The following is a 16,655-nucleotide window of genomic DNA, read 5'->3' on the forward strand; positions in this document are numbered from 1 at the left end:
GTCTGCCCATCAGCAACACAAACTTTGCAGGGCAACCCTACCTTCGGCGCATTTAGTTATTCGTACGTCTCCGCCAAGTTCGCCGACCTCGAACGGGCGGACCGTGACGAGCTCGATGATGGGGCTTCAATTGGTGACTAAATGGCCGAGGACGTGCTGTGTCCATGCCGATCGGCTGGCCGGGTCTCCGCGTTACCGGTTCACTTTAGCGTCGGGGCCGGGCCGTGAACATGGTTGGCGATGCGCTGGCACAGCAAAACCCCCGGTGGTTTCTCGCGGCACAGCCTGATTTGGACGGGTTTCAGTCATCCAATTTGAACAAACCAACGGGCGCTGGCGCTGGCGCTGTGCCGCAGCGGCTCGGGTAAGACGTCTGGTCCCGGGGATCCTTTCGATTGCCCCTGGCCATGGTTGGATCACAGCCGAGTTGCCGAATCAGCAGCCCCGCGGCACAAGACAAGCCGTGCGCAGAAGGTTTCCCATGCATCGACATTGTGATTTATTGCAGCTCGGGTCCGGTACCACCACTCGCGCATCGCCCCTCCCGCCAAAGAGACCACAGGCGACCACAAGCGACCACAGACGACCGCCCCAAAGGGCAAGCCGGGCAAACAGCGGTGAGACTGCCCGCTGATGTATGTAGGTAGTGTAGTGGGCTGTCGCCCCCCCTCACCCACGCCTTCGAACAGGGCCGCGCGATAATTGCTCGACTTGGCACCGCACATCTGCGCAGTTGCGCGGCGAGCGTGATCTTTTGTCTGGGCTGCTGCCGCTTGCTGTGGACGCGATGTGGTGGTTGCCATACCATTTCAGACATGCCTTGATTTTCGTGCAACAAGAATCAAGGGGAGGGGGGGGGACGACGGAGGCTTTGTCGCGGGTCGATCCAACGGTCAGGCAATCCAGTTTCGTGGGGGGGCTGCAATGACGCCTCTTACGGCCCAACGAAGGGCCTGAAAAAGCCCGCTGGAAGCCGCCCAATGGCCCCGCTGGGGTTGCACCGCGCCCGTGTTTCGAGCCAATAATAGGGGGCACCGCTATTATCCAGCACGCTGTAACACCCTGAAGCGTACCGAGATGTGCCGCTCCAAAATGTGGGATCTGACAGTTCCTCCCGAAGCGGGTACGGACGGGAAACAAGTCTTGTGAGACCCCACGGGCGCACATCATCCAAGCCTCCCCGCGACATGTCAGACCAACCTGATGAGAGGAGTAATACGAAGGAATCATTCCCCGAAAACGGAATGCTCCCGGATCACCGCGTGGGTCTCGCTAACGACCTGGTGGCACTTATCCATACGTGTGTGGATGTGTGTGTGTATGTTGTGTGTGTGTGTGTGTGTGTGTGTACACTACTGTATGTACGGTACCTACCTACCGAGCGACCTACAGAGCATGACTGCATGTATGTATGTGCTTCGTCTGCAATGGTCCCCCATCCTTCCCTACCGCGCAGGAGAGAGGGCGGTGGTCCACTGATCACAAGGGACGCGATGGAAGGGGGGGGGGTGCACTCGCATCTCGCCGTGCCGCGCGCCGCTCTCCTGTTTCGCGACCCTGCCCCCCCCCGGCTTACCACGCCGACCAGCAGCACACCAGCCTCCCCGCCCCTGCGCAGCTAACCCGCTAACTCGCAGAAAGCCTCTTGCCGTTCTGTTCGTCGTGCAGTTCGCCGTGCAGCACCGACATGCCGCAGCCCAGCCCAGCCGGCGGCTGCCCGTCTTGAGGCATTTGGATAGGCCGCACACCGGCCGGCATTTCGAGTATGGGGAGGCGCTCTCGGTCACACCAGACATTCATGAGACGCAGCCAGTCCGAAGAAGCATGGCTGCGTCGCACAGATTTGTTGCGCATGGGCGTGTGAGACCTTTTCTTTTCTCCCTGACTGCTGTCTACATACACACACACATACACACACGAGGCGAAGACCACCAACATTACCAGCCAGTGACATGATCCATGTCAACCTGGCCACCGCTCTCAGTGGCCGGCATGCTGCTCTGCATCTCCGTGCAACATATAGTCACATACAAAGGTACATCTCTCCCGTACTTCGTACCCAAACACTGGGTAACGGGGATGGGCAACCCTTTTGGTCCCTGCCCACCCCGGGGGCGTGTTGTTTTGCAACATGGACAGGTCTGGTCTGTCTGCGGACCGAGGGCGGGGTCATGCATTTCCTTCCCATGGGATCGCCGGCGCGATCGCTTCGTCCCCGTTTGTCAGAATGAACCACCCCAAAGGTCACGCTAAAATATGCCAGTTGGGGTTTTTGGCATCCAAAGCATCCAATACGTCTTGGACATGCTCCCCGAGATGGCGGCGTCGCTGCCGAACGGGGTCAAGTGCGGAAAATGGCGTGCTGGCGAATCGGCCCTCAAATCGGGGCCAGTTTATCCAACCTCTCACAGCGTAGCGTCATATTCCAGCTTTTTTGTGACCTGTCGACCCCATTTGCGGGGTTTGGGGGGGTTTGGAAGAGGGATGGAGGGGGGGCGGTCGAGAGGCGGACCCAAGGACCCAAGGATCGGTTCAAAAGCATTTTTCTTTTTGTTGTTCTTTTGTTGGCTGCCGCTCCGGCTCGACCATCTGCCGCTGCATGACTTTCTTATCTCATTGGACTCCCGAGTCTCGGTCCTCTCCGGTACGTCCTTGATTGCGTTTGTCCTCATAGTCCAATCTCACTCGTCCCGCTCCCGTCCCGTCCTGGCCCGTCCGTCCACGGCTGGTTCTTGGCCGTCACAGTCCCTTCGTTTTCCGCCTGCTACACAAAGGAGAGGATGGGAGCTCCGTTTTTGTGCTTTGTCGAGTGTGTGTGACTTGCAAGAGACTGGAAGATCTGACGGGCTTTACTTGTATGTATGTACATACCGTATGTTGTAAGGAGGGTAACTCCGGGCAGCAAACACCACAAGGATATCACCAGGCAAAATCCTCTAAGTCTCATCAACTGGCTTGGAGAGTTTTCGCTGACTTAGCCACTCATCGTTTCTCTCCGAGTGTGTGTCTCAAAACTCTGTTCGTTGACAGGAACTCTCCACGTCATTCCTCGGCGAAAGTGGCCGAGATGTATCCGCAGAACTGATGGAACTGATGTGTATTTATATGACAGAACCAGCAATCTTGTGTAAACAAAGTCATCAATACAGAACCACTTACCTCATTATCAACCACAACGCTTCACTATCTAGTGCCCAACGACCCTAAAAAGCCACACAACACCTTCACGAAACAACCACTTCCTCCGACCCTTACCCCTGATTCAACATGTCTGACCACCATCACCACCACCACAACCACAGCCACCACCACCACCATCACCATGGGACTGGGCCCGCCGCCACAGAGGAGAACCGGGAATTTTTCAAGTAAGTGGGCTCCCCGATAGCTTCTTTAGCATGGAAGCGGAAGTTATATCAACGGAGGGGATACTTGGGCCGCGGTGGCTCTAAATAAAACTGCACAACCGCCCCTTTTCCTGAGCCATAGACCGGGGGCTAATGCAGTCTGTGGTTATAGCAAGCTGGCCGCTGAATATGACGCCAGGCACGAGAAGACGCTGAACAAGCTGATTGAGGAGATCCGGGCGAGGGTCGATTTCATTGGCGTCGACTGGGCGGATGAGGAGGACGATGAGGATGGCGACGGCGGCGACGATGTGGAGAAGAAGGGTGAAACGGCCCAGAGGAGCGTGAGGCTGTTGGATTATGCTTGTGGGACTGGTGTTGGTGAGTCTCCTTTTTCCTTCCCAGACACAGTTGCGTGGACCCCCCGACCCCCTCTTTGTTTTGGTTTTTGCCTTGGGGGTTTGAATGTGTCAAGAAAAGCAGTCTCGGCTGTTCTTGGTCGCAGATGTATCTTCTTCCACTATGCTCTTTGACTCTCGTTGATGTAAGGGCGGCACGGCTGACTCTCTCTGTAGTATCTAGGGTAAGTCATCTTTAACCAGAGACAAGGGCTCAAGTTCCGTCCTTGGAAGACTTGTCAACAACTCCCTATGATTTAATTCTGACGATCATGCACAGGCACTTGCCCCTTACACCACCCAATGTGTTGGGATCGATTTGTCGGAGAACATGGTAGGTCTCCGTTATTTGTTGACATATCCAACAACCCCTGCCTCTTGGACACGCACAACTAACAACAGACGCCAGGTTGCCGCTTACAACACCCGCGTCGAGAATCAAGTATGTCCCGGATACCTTCGATATGCCAAACCCAAAGTCTGACTAACACCTAACCAGGGCCTCGCCCCGTCTGAGATGCACGCCTACCAAGGCAACCTCTGCGTCCCCGACGACCCCAACCCAGCAGCGCTTACCGCGCCCGAATTCTCGGGATTTGATATCGCCGCCGTAGGCCTCGGCTTCCATCATTTTGACGACCCGTCCCTGGCGGCGCGCCGGCTGGCCGAGCGGCTGAAGACGGGAGGCGTGCTGATGATTCTGGATTTCTTGCCGCATGACAAGATGGATGTGAGTTTAGCTAGCTTCGGGGTGGCCCACGGTAGAACAGAGCGAGCACGTGGCTAACAGCATGGAAACAGGAGTCGCACCCCGCCATGTCGACCGTTACCCACCATGGCTTCTCGCACGAGCACATCAGGCGTATCTACGAGGAGGCAGGGGTAAGCAAGGACTTTGGGATTGAGGAGGTGGCGGTGGTATTCCACTTTTCAAAGGAGGAAGATACCGCGGTGAAGAGGAAGATCTTTATCGCGCGCGGTACCAAGTCTTGACTGGGCTTACGGCCGCGGCTATAGAAGGGGCTAGTTCTGGCCGGGGAGGGGGGGGGGGGTTAGTTAGCTTGTTAGATTTGGGGCATAGAATATTGTTTTTGGATCTGGCTAGATTTGGGGGGCCTAAATTTGAGAGATGGTATGGTCGTCTATTCACGAGTTTGACGGGGAAAACAAGATGTCTGGCATGACTGTCCGTATCTACCCGCTCTATCCTACCCAATAAGCATGGTAGACCTGGCCCGAACGGTGTGAACAACTAGCCGGGGCGTCACTCTTTAGTCTTCTCCTTCACCTCTGCAGTGCACGTTAGCAAACCCCATGGCCAGGGGTTGAGATCCTGTCATGGTACGGAGGCTAGCTAGCGCACCTGGAATATCCACAATGAAGGCACCGCCAAGGAGGATAGCAGGCTCGTCGATATTGTGATGTTCGTAGCTAAGAACCAGGGATCAGTACAAACAAACAAACAAACCTAATGAGACATAACTAGAGAGAACTCTCACCTTAATGTCCCAACACCGCCCGCTTCGAGTAGGAAGGTAGGGCCCTCGTGGAGAGACTGGTTAGCCCAGCGCTGTGCAAAAGCCCGTAGGATGTCTACTCAACGTTGTCAGTTGATACCCATTCCCGTTTGAGTTTTTCCCGGAAGCTCTTCGGGGCACAGTAACTTGCGAGGTAACCGTGAAGGGGCAGAGACAGAGGAAATGCAACGTACGGCCGTGGGCTACAATCAGGACATCGCCGTTAACCCCTTGTCCTGTTTGTTTACCCATGACGGGTGCATGCCACTTCTCTCGGATATCCTTGATCAACCGGTCAAGGCGCTCCGAGATATCGGCCGGGCTCCTGCGCGGTTGTTAGACTTTGCCGGGCATGAAAACACAATCCGGGCCGGAAAACTTACTCGCCTCCCGGGCAACCATCCCGCCAAATATCCCAGGCAGGGCCCAGTCCTTGCTGCTTTCGCAGTTCCCTGATGTGAGGCGTGGTGATGCCTTCGTAATCGCCGTAGTCCCATTCCCGGATGTCCTCGGTAACCTCGATCCGAGCCTCACAGCGCTGGCCCTCACAAAAGGGCTCGCCGTGTGCTTCCCAGGGTAGCTGGTCCTGATACGCAAGGTTGAGCAACTCTAGCGTGCGTTGGGCTCTGCGCCTTGGGGATACATAGCTGCGAGGTTGTTAATATCCCATACCATATTGGCCAAGGGAACCCACATATGGGAACTCACATATGGGTCAGTTTGCTGGGGACAATCAAGCGATCGTGACCGACCAAGGACTTGCCCGTAGCCAGAACCCGTTTCTCGCCGGTGGCTGTCAGGGGGATGTCGGTCGAACCCGTGTGGCGGCCGTTGAGTGACCATTCGGTTTCGCCATGGCGGACGATAAAAACGCGGGGAGTCGACATGTCTATCTAGCCGATACCTGATGGAAAGAGGTCAACCCTTTTCACAATTCACAATTCAACGGAAACTTGACGAATCAATGACCAAAGATTAATGAAAGGAGGGCAGTTCAATGAAGGGCAGTTGCGGGAGAAACTCAAACAGCGCAGCAAATAAATTAAGTGGCGCAGCAAGAGAAACACAAAACAGACGATCTTCGAGATTCGTTATCCATGATATATTTTTAGGGTATTAGATGGGTTGTTTCGTGCCTCCATTCTCAACAACCCCTCCCCCTCTCCCTCTCCCTCTCCCCTCCCGAACCTCTGCAAGGGGCTTACTCAGGCAAGTCAGGGTCGGGCCATACACAGTAAAACGTGACGCCCTTGGCGGCTCTGAACGGTAACTAACAACCACCCCACCGGCTGAAACACGTTGTGCTGAGTGAAAAATGTGGGCACTGACAAGTTTACGACCGTTGATTTGCCCACCGCCACCGATGGATTTGGGCTGCACCGCTGCAGTGGGCTGCTGCCCTCTTTACCCCTGCGACGGGCCGGCACGGTTACGTCAAGCGCCGCAAGATCTTCGGTTTGACGGCTATCAATATTTTCTCCACACCAGCGTAACGTAACGACGGCGGCGACGGGGAGACGGACAAAAACAGGCTTGGCGGGGAGAAATTGAGACTGTGATACTGTTGGGTTACGAAGTACACTCGAGGTACAGTAAAAGGATATTCAAGTCAAGGCTGCCATCGAAGGGCGGATATCAGCACTAAAAACGACGATAACTAACGGGAGGTCAAGACCACCTAAGACAACTCCATCGCGCCGGTACTGGGATTGATCGCTACCCGGCGAGCTGGCTACTGACATCGCCTTCACATCTTGGGACACCCATCACACCCCCACCCCCCCCGGCAACCCAACCCAACCCACATCCTCACTCATCATGCTACAACCATTCAGCAAAACCGCCGTTGCAGCCACCACCCGAGCCGCCACTAGGCGAGCTCCCACGGCCAAACCAGCGACGACACCACGGCCATTCTCATCCTCATCCCCATCACTGTCACGATCCCCACCACCAACCTCATCAACAAGAACAGCAAGAACAACAAGAACCACCGCTACCACCGAAGCCCAAGCCCAATCCAAAACCGAGGCCACCCAAAAAATCAGGCGCATCATCTTGACTGTCTCCTTCGCCGCCGTCATTTTCACAGGCACCATCTACGGGGCCGGTCTCAAGACGCAGCAGGAGTGGAAAGCCGTAAGCAATTTTCGATCAAGATCTGATCCCCTGTCGTCTGGGCGAGGGAAAGAAGAAGCTCACGAGGTCTGACTCACTCCTAGGAAAAGAAAAAGGTGCAGGAAGCTAGCGTGGACGAGAAGGTAGCCATGCTGGAGCGGCAGAAACTGGATATGCTCCGGCAGAAGACGGAGATCGAGAACAAGTTGGGGGAGTTGAGGGCAAGGATAAAGCAGAATGCTGAGGCCGAGGCTGAGGCTACTGCTGGAGGAGGGCAGGTAGCAAACCCTGGGAAGGGTGGCGGCGGCGGTGGTCAATAACGTTGAAGCATATCGCGAAAATAAACACCCCCTCACCCCTCCCCCCCCAAAAAACCACGGATTGTGTATCAGTAATCTCCCGTTAGATTGTTTGTCTAGCGTCACTTGTCCGGTCTACCAAGGCCAAATTCCCATAGCCCTTCCAGGTCTCCCAGTGTACCGTACGCCCAATCCCACCAGCTGTATGTTTCAGTAACCCATGCCGCAATGCCGCCTGCAACCCCTGGAGCCATGCCTTCATTCCGAGAGACCCTCCGCTGTGGGCAGGGGAATGGCCTTGTACAGGAGGATGAGCGCCGAGTGAGACTCGCCACCGCCGGCCAGCGCATCGATCTTGTCCGAGGTCACCTCGGTGACCTTGTCGTCGTTGAACCACCACCAGTTGCCGTCTTCCTCGCCGATCTTTCCCGTCACCGGGTCCTTGGGGCCCGTCTTCTTCACGTAGGCTGTGTAGTGGCCGCTGTCGGCGCTGGCACCCTGGTGCGTGACAACGGCACGGAGCTCATAGATACCCGACTGGTTGGCGCCTTCATCTTTCCGGAGCTCTGGGTCGATCAACGCATTCAACTCCTTCTTGGATTCCAAAAGCGCCGCGTCCTTCTCCGCCTCCCACTCAGCATCCGTCTTGAAGGTCTCGGACATCTCGACATCGCCGTCAGCCGAGGCGGCGGGCTTCTTGCTGTCCTTCTTGTTCTTGTCTTTGTTCTCTTCGGGCAGCTCCTCTTCCTGGTTGGGGTTCTTCTTGCGGCGCTTCCGAGCCCGCTCGACGTCCTCCTCGTCCTTGCGCACCTCGCGCACCTTATCTCTGACGGGGACGAGAGCCTTCCTCAGCTCGTCCGTGCAAAACTCTACCGCATCCAGCTCGTGCGGGAACGTAACCTTGCGCATAATCTTGGCCTTCTTCTGGACATCACGTTTCCAGAAAAAGCGCACAAAATGGACTGTGAGATACTTGGGCAACCGGGAAATCTTGGACGTCTTGGTGTACATCACGTCCCGGCCCAGGACTTCGGATTTTTTCTCGATCTTTTCCGACAGACCACTGACTAGACCGTCGCGTAGGTGAGCTGTTTGGCCATCAATGTGGCAGTTGAGCTTGAGAAACGGCTCGTTGGCGGATGTTGACTGTTCACCACCCTCGCGGGCAGCGGGGTCGTCACATTCAAGCGTGCTGGAGAACGCGCCGGACATGTACTTGTCGACAAAAGAACTGGCGCCGCCGGTTTCACACTCGGTGGGCGTCTCCCACTTCAGCTTTTGTCTCAGCTGCGAAACGATCTGGGACCAGGCTTCCTCGGCATCCTGCTGCGCATAGCCTTCGCCCTTTTTCGACCTCTCGGCAAACTGGGGGAATGCCATCCGGAGGGCGTTCAGGAAGGTGAATGGCGGCATGCCATTCTGGGTCTCCGACATTTCCTTGAAGAGGTCCTTGAGCTGGTTCGTGAGGTCGAGCTGGGGAATCTCCGTCATGGATGTGTGCTTGTGCTTCCCAAGGGCGTCCTGCAGTTCGGGGATCGAGCGCAGCGCCTGAAGCGTAGAGTTGAGATAGCAGGTGTTGCCGAGATTTACCAGGCCGGCCGGAGTGGCGCCCAATTGCTGGGCGGCTTCGGCCTCGGTCATGTCTTCGAGAAACTTGACCTTCTCGGTCGGGCGCACAATGGCGCCACCGCCATCACCGGGGGTACCCATCATCATGATCACCTGCCCGCCCTTCAGTCCCAACTTGCTCATGTCGGCATCGTCCTTGAGTTGACCGCCTTTGACTAGGATCTTCTGCCGCTCGGGCTCGACGCCGGTAAGGCTGAACAGTTGGTATTTGAGGACTTCGCCTGTCGAAGAAGTATCGACTTCGACATCGTACTTTTTTCCCTGGTGCTTAATTACCACTATAGGATTGCAAGTTAGTGTTAGAAAAGATGACGTCTCCAACCGGGGTACCTACCGTTGATAGTTGCCATCTTGAACTCTATGACTGGGTACCGAGACTAAACAGAGAAGAGAGGAAATAAAGAGAGATCGAAGGGTCTGGGGTCACCCAGAGGTCTCGGGTCCAATGTTGAGCACACCTCAAGGCAGGCTTGCGTTGCGTGGCTCTCGAAACTGGGGTGGCGGATGTTGGAAGAGGGAAGAAAGCGCGGGGCTGCAATGGGTAACAACAGGGCCATGCCAAGCAACCCTTGGAGCTTCTCTCACAGGGCCCCTCAGGCTGCCAGGGATTACGTAACTTCCATATTTGGCTCCTGGTGCCCCGCCTCCGCCCAGCGTTCCCACCAGCTACCCGTCGCCGCCAGGCTGACTGCCAAGGATACAGGGAGCTGCATTCAACGACAACAACCACGACAACCACGTCAACGGCCCAAATTGTTGCGCCTTTGCTGGATTCGAGGGCCGACCTCTAAGCACAGGCACGATGGTGAGATCCCGCCATAAAAGATACTCCTGATTCCGATGCAACAAAGCAACAAGACCAAGCTAACCTTCGATCTCCCCGCAGTCGCAATCACTCCGCCCCTACCTTCAGGCTGTCCGGAGCAGCTTGACGGCCGCCCTCTGTCTCTCCAACTTCGCATCGCAAACAGCCGAACGGCACAACGTCCCCGAGATCGAAGCCCAGACATCGCCGGAGGTGCTACTGACGCCACTGACGATTGCCCGCAACGAAAATGAGCGCGTCCTCATCGAGCCCAGCATCAACAGCATACGGATCAGCATCAAGATCAAGCAGGCCGATGAAATCGAGCATATTCTGGTCCACAAGTTCACTCGCTTCTTGACACAGCGTGCCGAGTCCTTCTTTATTCTCCGGCGAAAGCCCATCAAGGTACGATCATCCACCGACGCCTGCTCGCCCCCGGAGACTGACACACACCTTTTAGGGATACGACATCTCATTCCTGATTACGAACTTCCATACCGAAGAGATGTTGAAGCACAAGCTAGTCGACTTTATTATTCAGTTTATGGAGGAAGTGGATAAGGAGATTTCGGAGATGAAGCTCTTCGTATGTCTCCCCCTCCTCCCAGGTTTCAGTGGCATGACCGGAGCTGACATTTCGGGAACAGCTGAACGCGCGGGCGCGTTTTGTGGCGGAGTCTTTCCTGACACCGGTAAGTCTCATTATTTCAATCCTAACCCTTCCATGACTCCAAGCCTGACCCGCCTCAGTTCGATTAAGGGTGAACGCCTTCTCGAGCAACGAAAATACGACATTCTCCTCAATCCCAGGGAACGGGCACTAGACAAAGCTCAGGGGTCGCGCCGGGCTTTAAGCATTGCGCCCAACGTTCCGGTGAAGCTATCCGAGCCGGGCCAAAAGGGCTTCGGGGTATTCGGATCTGACACTCATGGGCTAGAGTTGGAAAAGCATCGCCGTCATCTCGAATATCCTCAATATCACGGCGGACCGAAGCAAAAAATGTTCAGAGATTTCACGCCTGCGTATTACTTAAACTAGTGACCTCATCCGCCGATGTTGACCTATGTGGTTGCCTACCTATGTAGACCACCAAGCTTTCCGATACCAGGATCTTCTAGCGTCAACTTGGCTCACCACCCCGGCCCTCGTCGAGCCGCCAACACCGAACAGGAGATACGGTAACAGAACACCGTCTCATCATCAGTTCGGGGCCCCGCGCCACAGTTTACCTTTGGCTTCCAAGCCCGGTCGCGGCTATCCAAAGCTCGCGGCTGTGGTGTTGCTCACCCGCCCGGATATCGCCCCAGATTCATCCAAAGATTCCCATATTGTTTGCGTTCTGCATACATACCTGCGTCTCTTTACATGGGTCCTCAATTCAACAGGCCGAATAACGGCCTCGGCAATCTTTCTTGCGCTCATGAGGCTCACTGCCTCCTCGGCGGCCTGCAATGTTACGCTGATTTAATGCTAGAAGATCCCTTGCCCAACCCACTCTCTATTACCATTGCCTTCGGCTCCCCTCCCAAGCCTTCCAACCAGGTATGTAAGGATGCACTTCGTCACAGCTCCCACTTTTACTCTGTCCCCAAGTTCTTCCCTTTCCCAACCGTGATTCCTAGTCCTTGTACGGCGAATCTTTGTTACTCTCTCGCATTGATGCTTGCATCAAACCGGCGTATTCCATGGGAAAGCTGCGTAGCATCTGTTCAGCCACCCCAAGTCATATTTCAATCTCTTCTCGGCTTTCTTTGTGATGCCTCACACGTGATAACTCAAGAGACAGTAGTGTGTTTACAACGGGGAAATGTCGGCCTTGGAAACATGTTCTCTTCCGAAGTATCAAGAAACTTGGTCTAGAGAAAGGTGCATTTTCCTATCAATTCAGCCCACCACCCATTGTCTTCAGCTTGTATTGAATATACATCTATCTCTTTTCTTCCTATTGTTGGTGTTTGTTTTGGTAGAACCGCGTTGGTCTACTTTCCTCCACCTTTAAACACTATTGTTAGATTTCCTATTATCCCCAACGAGACAGAACAATTACGGTCAGTCGTTACGAACTCTTTGTTTCCTATTGCCCCAGCTACGCTATTGTTGACTTCTATTGTACATATCTCTTCCTATTGTGTTCACACATAAACACCAAAACATGAACCATGGTAGCACCTTTTTAACTTACTCCCTTTCAGCTTGAACTTATGTTAACCTCTGTTGCAGCTTCTTCTTTGCAACCCCAATAACATCGCCAACTCACGCCGAGATCCTCGTCTCGGCGCCCCTCACAGGCCGTCCTTCAAGGTACGCACACGCTTAGGACCCGCTTGTTCGAATTTCTCTTCCTTGCGCCCCTCCATCATCTTCATCCTCGACCTCGAAAATCCCTAACTTCCTTTCTTCGTCACCATAGCATAGAATCCTGTTGAATCCAGGTCTTGCTATTTCTCTACGGCAGCGATTCTGTTGTCTCAGACAACTCAGACTAAGGTAAGTACATTGGGAACCTCCTCTTCTCCGCCGCTTTTTTACACCTTCACCCTTCCCTCGCTACCGCATTGCCAATACCCTCTTCCTTCTCTCCAACCCAACCTACCGCAGTTATCAATCTTGTTCCAACTCGAGGCACCTACCTCTTCCGCTCTCTCTTCCACTCTTGTTTCCGTTTCCGTTTCCTTTTCTGCAGCCGCTTCTCCAACTTATTCCACATTCTTTCCACATTCTTTCCACTAGCTACGGTGGCCTCTCAAACCCTACCACAAACCACCCGCAGCCTCATTTCTCATCTTCTTCGTTCCTCTCTACCAACGTTTCAGAGCTACTTCCCCATTTATAATCAGGTCAGATATGCCCTACAGCTTGCTATCTCTGTTGGTCATTGCAATTCTATTTGCACCGCATCGCACATCGATATGCAATGTGGGACATACAATTGATTGCCCCATGCCGAGCTTCCATTGTCTTGCATTCTTTTGCGATATGGTTTGGGTTATTAAACTGGACTCTGCTAACATTTCGAAAGACTCAGACCCAGGTGCTTACCCATACCAGTCACTAACTTCGCCAACCAAGATGACGACCGCGGCTGCCAACAAGGCGCCAGTCGCTGAAATCACGCCGGCCAGGCGAATGGGCAAGGGCCTAAAAAACCGCTTTGCGGCTTTCATTGAGACCGACGACAACGATGACAGCGGCGGTGGTGTTCTGCTTCGCGATTTCGACGATGATAGCCACACCAGCAATGGTGGCGGTGTCTCGACCCCCATGGGCAGCAACAGCACCATCTCTTCTAACCATGAGTGCGCCACCGTTCCGCGGAAGAATCCTTCGACCACTTCCTTCAACAGGCCGGCCACGGCAGGCCGTCGCAACACGATCGCGCCTATCGGTACCGGGCGTTACACTGAGTACACCGCAAACACTGGCGGCGGTGCCGCACTGAATGCCCCCGTCGATGCTCTGGTGCGTGCCTAGTTTGTTCTTCCTCACCGGTTCATGGCTGATGTAGATTCTTAATCCAGACGGACGCAAAGAATGCCGACATTGAGGCTGATAGACAGAACAACACGGTCAGCCAAATCGGAAACGTTAGGGGAACACCCGCTCAAGCCAGGGCTACTATGACGGTAATTCAGTACCCGGATAGCGTTCTTGCGGTGTTCAACTAACACGGTACAACAGAATAGCTATCCGCAAATGACCCAGGCCCAGGCCATGCAGTTCGGTTACACGCAGGGTCTGAACGCCGCGGCGAACAACACGACTCCGGCGGGAACCACACGTGAGCACCGGTCGCCTGCTAATGCCATGGGTCACTCTTGGGGCAGTACGCCTACCTACAACTCCGCCGGCAACGCATACACTCCGCAGACCACTGGTTATGGCAGTGCTCAGGGAACTGCGCTGGGCGCCAACTTCCCCTTTCCCGACACGAATTCCACCCCGTCGCACATGTCAAAGAAGTTTGGCCAGGATACCATGGCCACTCCTCAGTCTGAGTCTATCTACAACCAATTTAACCAGACTGAGCCTCGCAACTTTGCGCCGCGCGGTGGGTCTTTGTTTATGCCGCCGCCCCCGGCGTTCAACCTGAGCCGCCAGGGTGCCACCAAGAAGCACGAGGAGCTCCAATATCCGGCACCGGATTCTGACCCCTTCATGTCGCCTCCGTCCAAGGGCACCAATGGTCATGCTATTTCTCAAGCACTTGTCCTCTCATCGGTCCCCGAGAATAACCAGGTGGCCTTGGCTCCGGGCGCCTACCAGGACTATTACGGTCCGGTTCCCGCTGAGATCCGTGCCGTGCGCTCGACACAGCTCAACCAGCTCACCGAAGGCCCCACGGGTATGCCAACTCAAGAGGTCGCTCTCAATCCCGAGAGCTTCCCTTTCATGGAGACTACGACCCAGGCTGCACCTGTTGGCCATGGCGTGGTCAAGATTAGAAACGTATGTCCACCCCCCCCCCCCCCCCCCCCCCCCCGCCCCCCCTCCCCTTTCCCTAATCTACGTTGTTGCGGCGATGGAATCAGAGAAGCTGATTGCTTCTAGATTCCCTTCGGTACCAAGCGCGCTGAGATCATCGCCTTCCTCGGTCGTAACTCCAAGATCTTGAATGACAACCAAGAACCGGTGCACATCATCATGGAGCGGGTCTCGTCCAAGACCCAGGACTGCTATGTTGAGTTCATGACGACCCAGGATGCCGTGAGGGCTGTGGATCGCCATCGCGACAATATCCAAAAGGGCCGTCCTTCCCGCTTGGGCGAGCGCCCCATTGAGTTGCTGCTGTCGAGCCAGGCTGCCCTCATGATGGACCTGTTCCCTCTTGCTTCTGGTGTCTGGTGGGACAATGCCAAACCGGTCATCCAAGCGCCCATTGACGGACAGCCGTGGAAGACGTTCAAGGGTTTCGTTACCGAGGAGGAGATGACCATGCTGGTCAAGCACGTCGAGATTCCGCAGCGGGTAAGTTCACACTTGATTGCCACCGTTTCAGACTTGAGAAAAATGGTGCTTAGTTAGGTACTAACAAAACCTTCTTCTCGCAGTCCCCTTACTCCAAGGAGTGCCCCCAGCGCCCGTACGAGTGCATGATCTCCACCATCAAGAAACTGCCCTGGTACATGGCAGACCGTATCACGCTCCGCCAGCGTCACGCCATCTACGAGGCCACGGTGAAGCTCATCACTCTCCTCCAACAAGCCCTGCACCGCGACCACCAGCGCAACCACGAGACCGTGATCAACAAGCAGCTCATGAAGCGCCTCGTCACCGCCGCCATGCTATGCCCGGGCTTCTCGGTCGTGCAGAAGGACAACATTGCCACGCTCGCCGAGATGGAACAGGACCACGCCCGCATGTTCAACCAACCGCGCTTTGCCGAGCAGTGGGTGCACCTGCACGGCATCTGCCCCAAGCCGGGTACGCCGCTGGACGTGCTGGAGTGGTACATCGCCATCGTGCGCGAGGAGACCACGCGGTACATCCACCGCAAGCACATTGTCGAGCGCAACGAGATCCAGCGCACCAGCTGCTACACCTCGCTCTACTTCGGCTACATCTGGTACGAGATTGGCCTGCCCGCCGGCAAGGAGCTGGACAACCTCAGCCTGCACGAGGTGGCGCGCTGCGAGTTGGCCGTCATTGAGCGTGCTATCCGTCGGGCTCTGCCGTCTGCTGGTGCCCATGAGCAGTAGAGTGTCAGTTGATGGCACGGAGGGGAAGCATTTAGGGGTTGCTTCTTTGCCTTCCGACTGTTCTTGAGGCAGTTGCGATTTTTATCTTTGTCGCCATCTCGTCGTTCATTACCGTCTGCACTAAGATATCCCAGTCTGATTTCTGAATGCGACTTTCTTCTTTTTTTCCTTTTCGTTTTGGCTGTTTGGAGCAGTCGCGGCCTGATTCTGGCGATATTTCAAGGCTCTTGGTTCCGTCACACATTACGAGCATTACAACCTCATCGTCGATGGCTCCCGGGTGACGCGATATCAATCAGAATCTATTCCGGCATCTGCACGAACATGGCGCTCGAGAGTTCGGCTCATTTTGAGAAATACGGGCAGTTCGCCCACCGTCCACAAGCGTGGAAAGGGATCTCGTTCGTCTTCACTTTCATTACATCATGGTATGGTTTTGGCACAGGACTGCTTAGGTCTTGTCGTTCTTTTCGACGTATGGCAACACACGAGGACCGGGATACTGGTATGAATCACCAGATGGCTGTGTCTTCTCAGTTGTCTGGAAGACCAGCCCTTGTGGCCTGCCATGGCTCAGCGGTCAGTTGGCCACTCCATCTGCCGGAACCAACAACAAACAGTTTTCTTTCCAGATTGACGACAACACTTGCTTAGGCCGACGGGACGGATTTGGCAGGGGATGGCATATACCACCCTGAACGGAATGGATTGGCCTGTCATGGATTTGGCGGGCTCCGGACTGGGAATGGCGGTTAGGTCTCGGAACCCTTTTTCTATCCTCTTACTGGCAACAGGTATCGCAACATACTTAATTGACACAACCCCCTAACCACTGGCCCACA

At 55.1% G+C, this 16,655-nt stretch overlaps 7 protein-coding genes across 7 annotated transcripts; 5 read left to right on the forward strand and 2 right to left on the reverse strand.

Moving 5' to 3' along the window:
* The first annotated feature begins 1,939 nt into the window (after positions 1-1,939).
* F5144DRAFT_322134 (uncharacterized protein) lies at positions 1,940-3,122 on the forward strand. Its single transcript, XM_066784057.1, has 2 exons — positions 1,940-3,018; positions 3,113-3,122. Exon 1 carries the CDS (start codon positions 2,257-2,259, stop codon positions 2,881-2,883), a length of 627 nt encoding a protein of 208 aa, XP_066642102.1. The 5' UTR covers positions 1,940-2,256; the 3' UTR covers positions 2,884-3,018; positions 3,113-3,122.
* Positions 3,123-3,267: 145 nt separating this feature from the next.
* Positions 3,268-4,738, forward strand: F5144DRAFT_604850 (S-adenosyl-L-methionine-dependent methyltransferase; the record flags this gene model as incomplete). The annotated part of the gene is made up of 7 exons (XM_066791378.1): positions 3,268-3,368; positions 3,520-3,728; positions 3,923-3,930; positions 4,026-4,079; positions 4,155-4,187; positions 4,245-4,475; positions 4,547-4,738. The coding sequence occupies 7 exons, from the start codon at positions 3,268-3,270 to the stop codon at positions 4,736-4,738; spliced, it is 828 nt and encodes a 275-aa protein (XP_066642103.1).
* Positions 4,739-4,800: 62 nt separating this feature from the next.
* On the reverse strand, positions 4,801-6,418 carry F5144DRAFT_579887 (histidine phosphatase superfamily). The gene is made up of 6 exons (XM_066789344.1): positions 5,971-6,418; positions 5,646-5,909; positions 5,457-5,587; positions 5,245-5,338; positions 5,109-5,176; positions 4,801-5,035 (listed from the first exon to the last, which is right to left on the reverse strand). Exons 1-6 carry the CDS (start codon positions 6,147-6,149, stop codon positions 5,010-5,012), a joined length of 762 nt encoding a protein of 253 aa, XP_066642104.1. The 5' UTR covers positions 6,150-6,418; the 3' UTR covers positions 4,801-5,009.
* A 662-nt stretch (positions 6,419-7,080) lies between these two features.
* Positions 7,081-7,700, forward strand: F5144DRAFT_604852 (uncharacterized protein; the record flags this gene model as incomplete). The annotated part of the gene is made up of 2 exons (XM_066791379.1): positions 7,081-7,401; positions 7,485-7,700. The coding sequence occupies 2 exons, from the start codon at positions 7,081-7,083 to the stop codon at positions 7,698-7,700; spliced, it is 537 nt and encodes a 178-aa protein (XP_066642105.1).
* Positions 7,701-7,762: 62 nt separating this feature from the next.
* F5144DRAFT_537386 (uncharacterized protein) lies at positions 7,763-9,829 on the reverse strand. Its single transcript, XM_066787075.1, has 2 exons — positions 9,643-9,829; positions 7,763-9,586 (listed from the first exon to the last, which is right to left on the reverse strand). Exons 1-2 carry the CDS (start codon positions 9,656-9,658, stop codon positions 7,938-7,940), a joined length of 1,665 nt encoding a protein of 554 aa, XP_066642106.1. The 5' UTR covers positions 9,659-9,829; the 3' UTR covers positions 7,763-7,937.
* A 281-nt stretch (positions 9,830-10,110) lies between these two features.
* On the forward strand, positions 10,111-10,875 carry F5144DRAFT_549982 (ARP2/3 complex 20 kDa subunit; the record flags this gene model as incomplete). The annotated part of the gene is made up of 5 exons (XM_066787611.1): positions 10,111-10,113; positions 10,195-10,521; positions 10,577-10,702; positions 10,764-10,808; positions 10,852-10,875. 5 exons carry the CDS (start codon positions 10,111-10,113, stop codon positions 10,873-10,875), a joined length of 525 nt encoding a protein of 174 aa, XP_066642107.1.
* Positions 10,876-13,186: 2,311 nt separating this feature from the next.
* Positions 13,187-15,813, forward strand: F5144DRAFT_604855 (uncharacterized protein; the record flags this gene model as incomplete). Its single annotated transcript, XM_066791380.1, has 5 exons — positions 13,187-13,576; positions 13,636-13,740; positions 13,796-14,563; positions 14,666-15,082; positions 15,166-15,813. The coding sequence occupies 5 exons, from the start codon at positions 13,187-13,189 to the stop codon at positions 15,811-15,813; spliced, it is 2,328 nt and encodes a 775-aa protein (XP_066642108.1).
* Positions 15,814-16,655: the final 842 nt, after the last annotated feature.

The sequence above is a fragment of the Chaetomium tenue genome (assembly GCF_020726465.1).
Source record: "Chaetomium tenue strain MPI-SDFR-AT-0079 chromosome Unknown F5144scaffold_5, whole genome shotgun sequence".
Classification (NCBI taxonomy): domain Eukaryota; kingdom Fungi; phylum Ascomycota; class Sordariomycetes; order Sordariales; family Chaetomiaceae; genus Chaetomium; species Chaetomium tenue.

Excerpts from the sequence above, each read along its gene's own strand:
- F5144DRAFT_322134 (XM_066784057.1), top strand. The coding sequence starts at position 2,257 with ATGCCAGTTGGGGTTTTTGGCATCCAAAGCATCCAATACGTCTTGGAC.
- F5144DRAFT_579887 (XM_066789344.1), bottom strand. The coding sequence starts at position 6,149 with ATGTCGACTCCCCGCGTTTTTATCGTCCGCCATGGCGAAACCGAATGG. Across the intron at positions 5,588-5,645 it reads GATGGTTGCCCGGGAGGCGA|GAGCCCGGCCGATATCTCGG; the intron begins GTAAGTTTTCCG and ends ACAACCGCGCAG. Across the intron at positions 5,036-5,108 it reads CTTCATTGTGGATATTCCAG|AGGTGAAGGAGAAGACTAAA; the intron begins GTGCGCTAGCTA and ends CGTGCACTGCAG.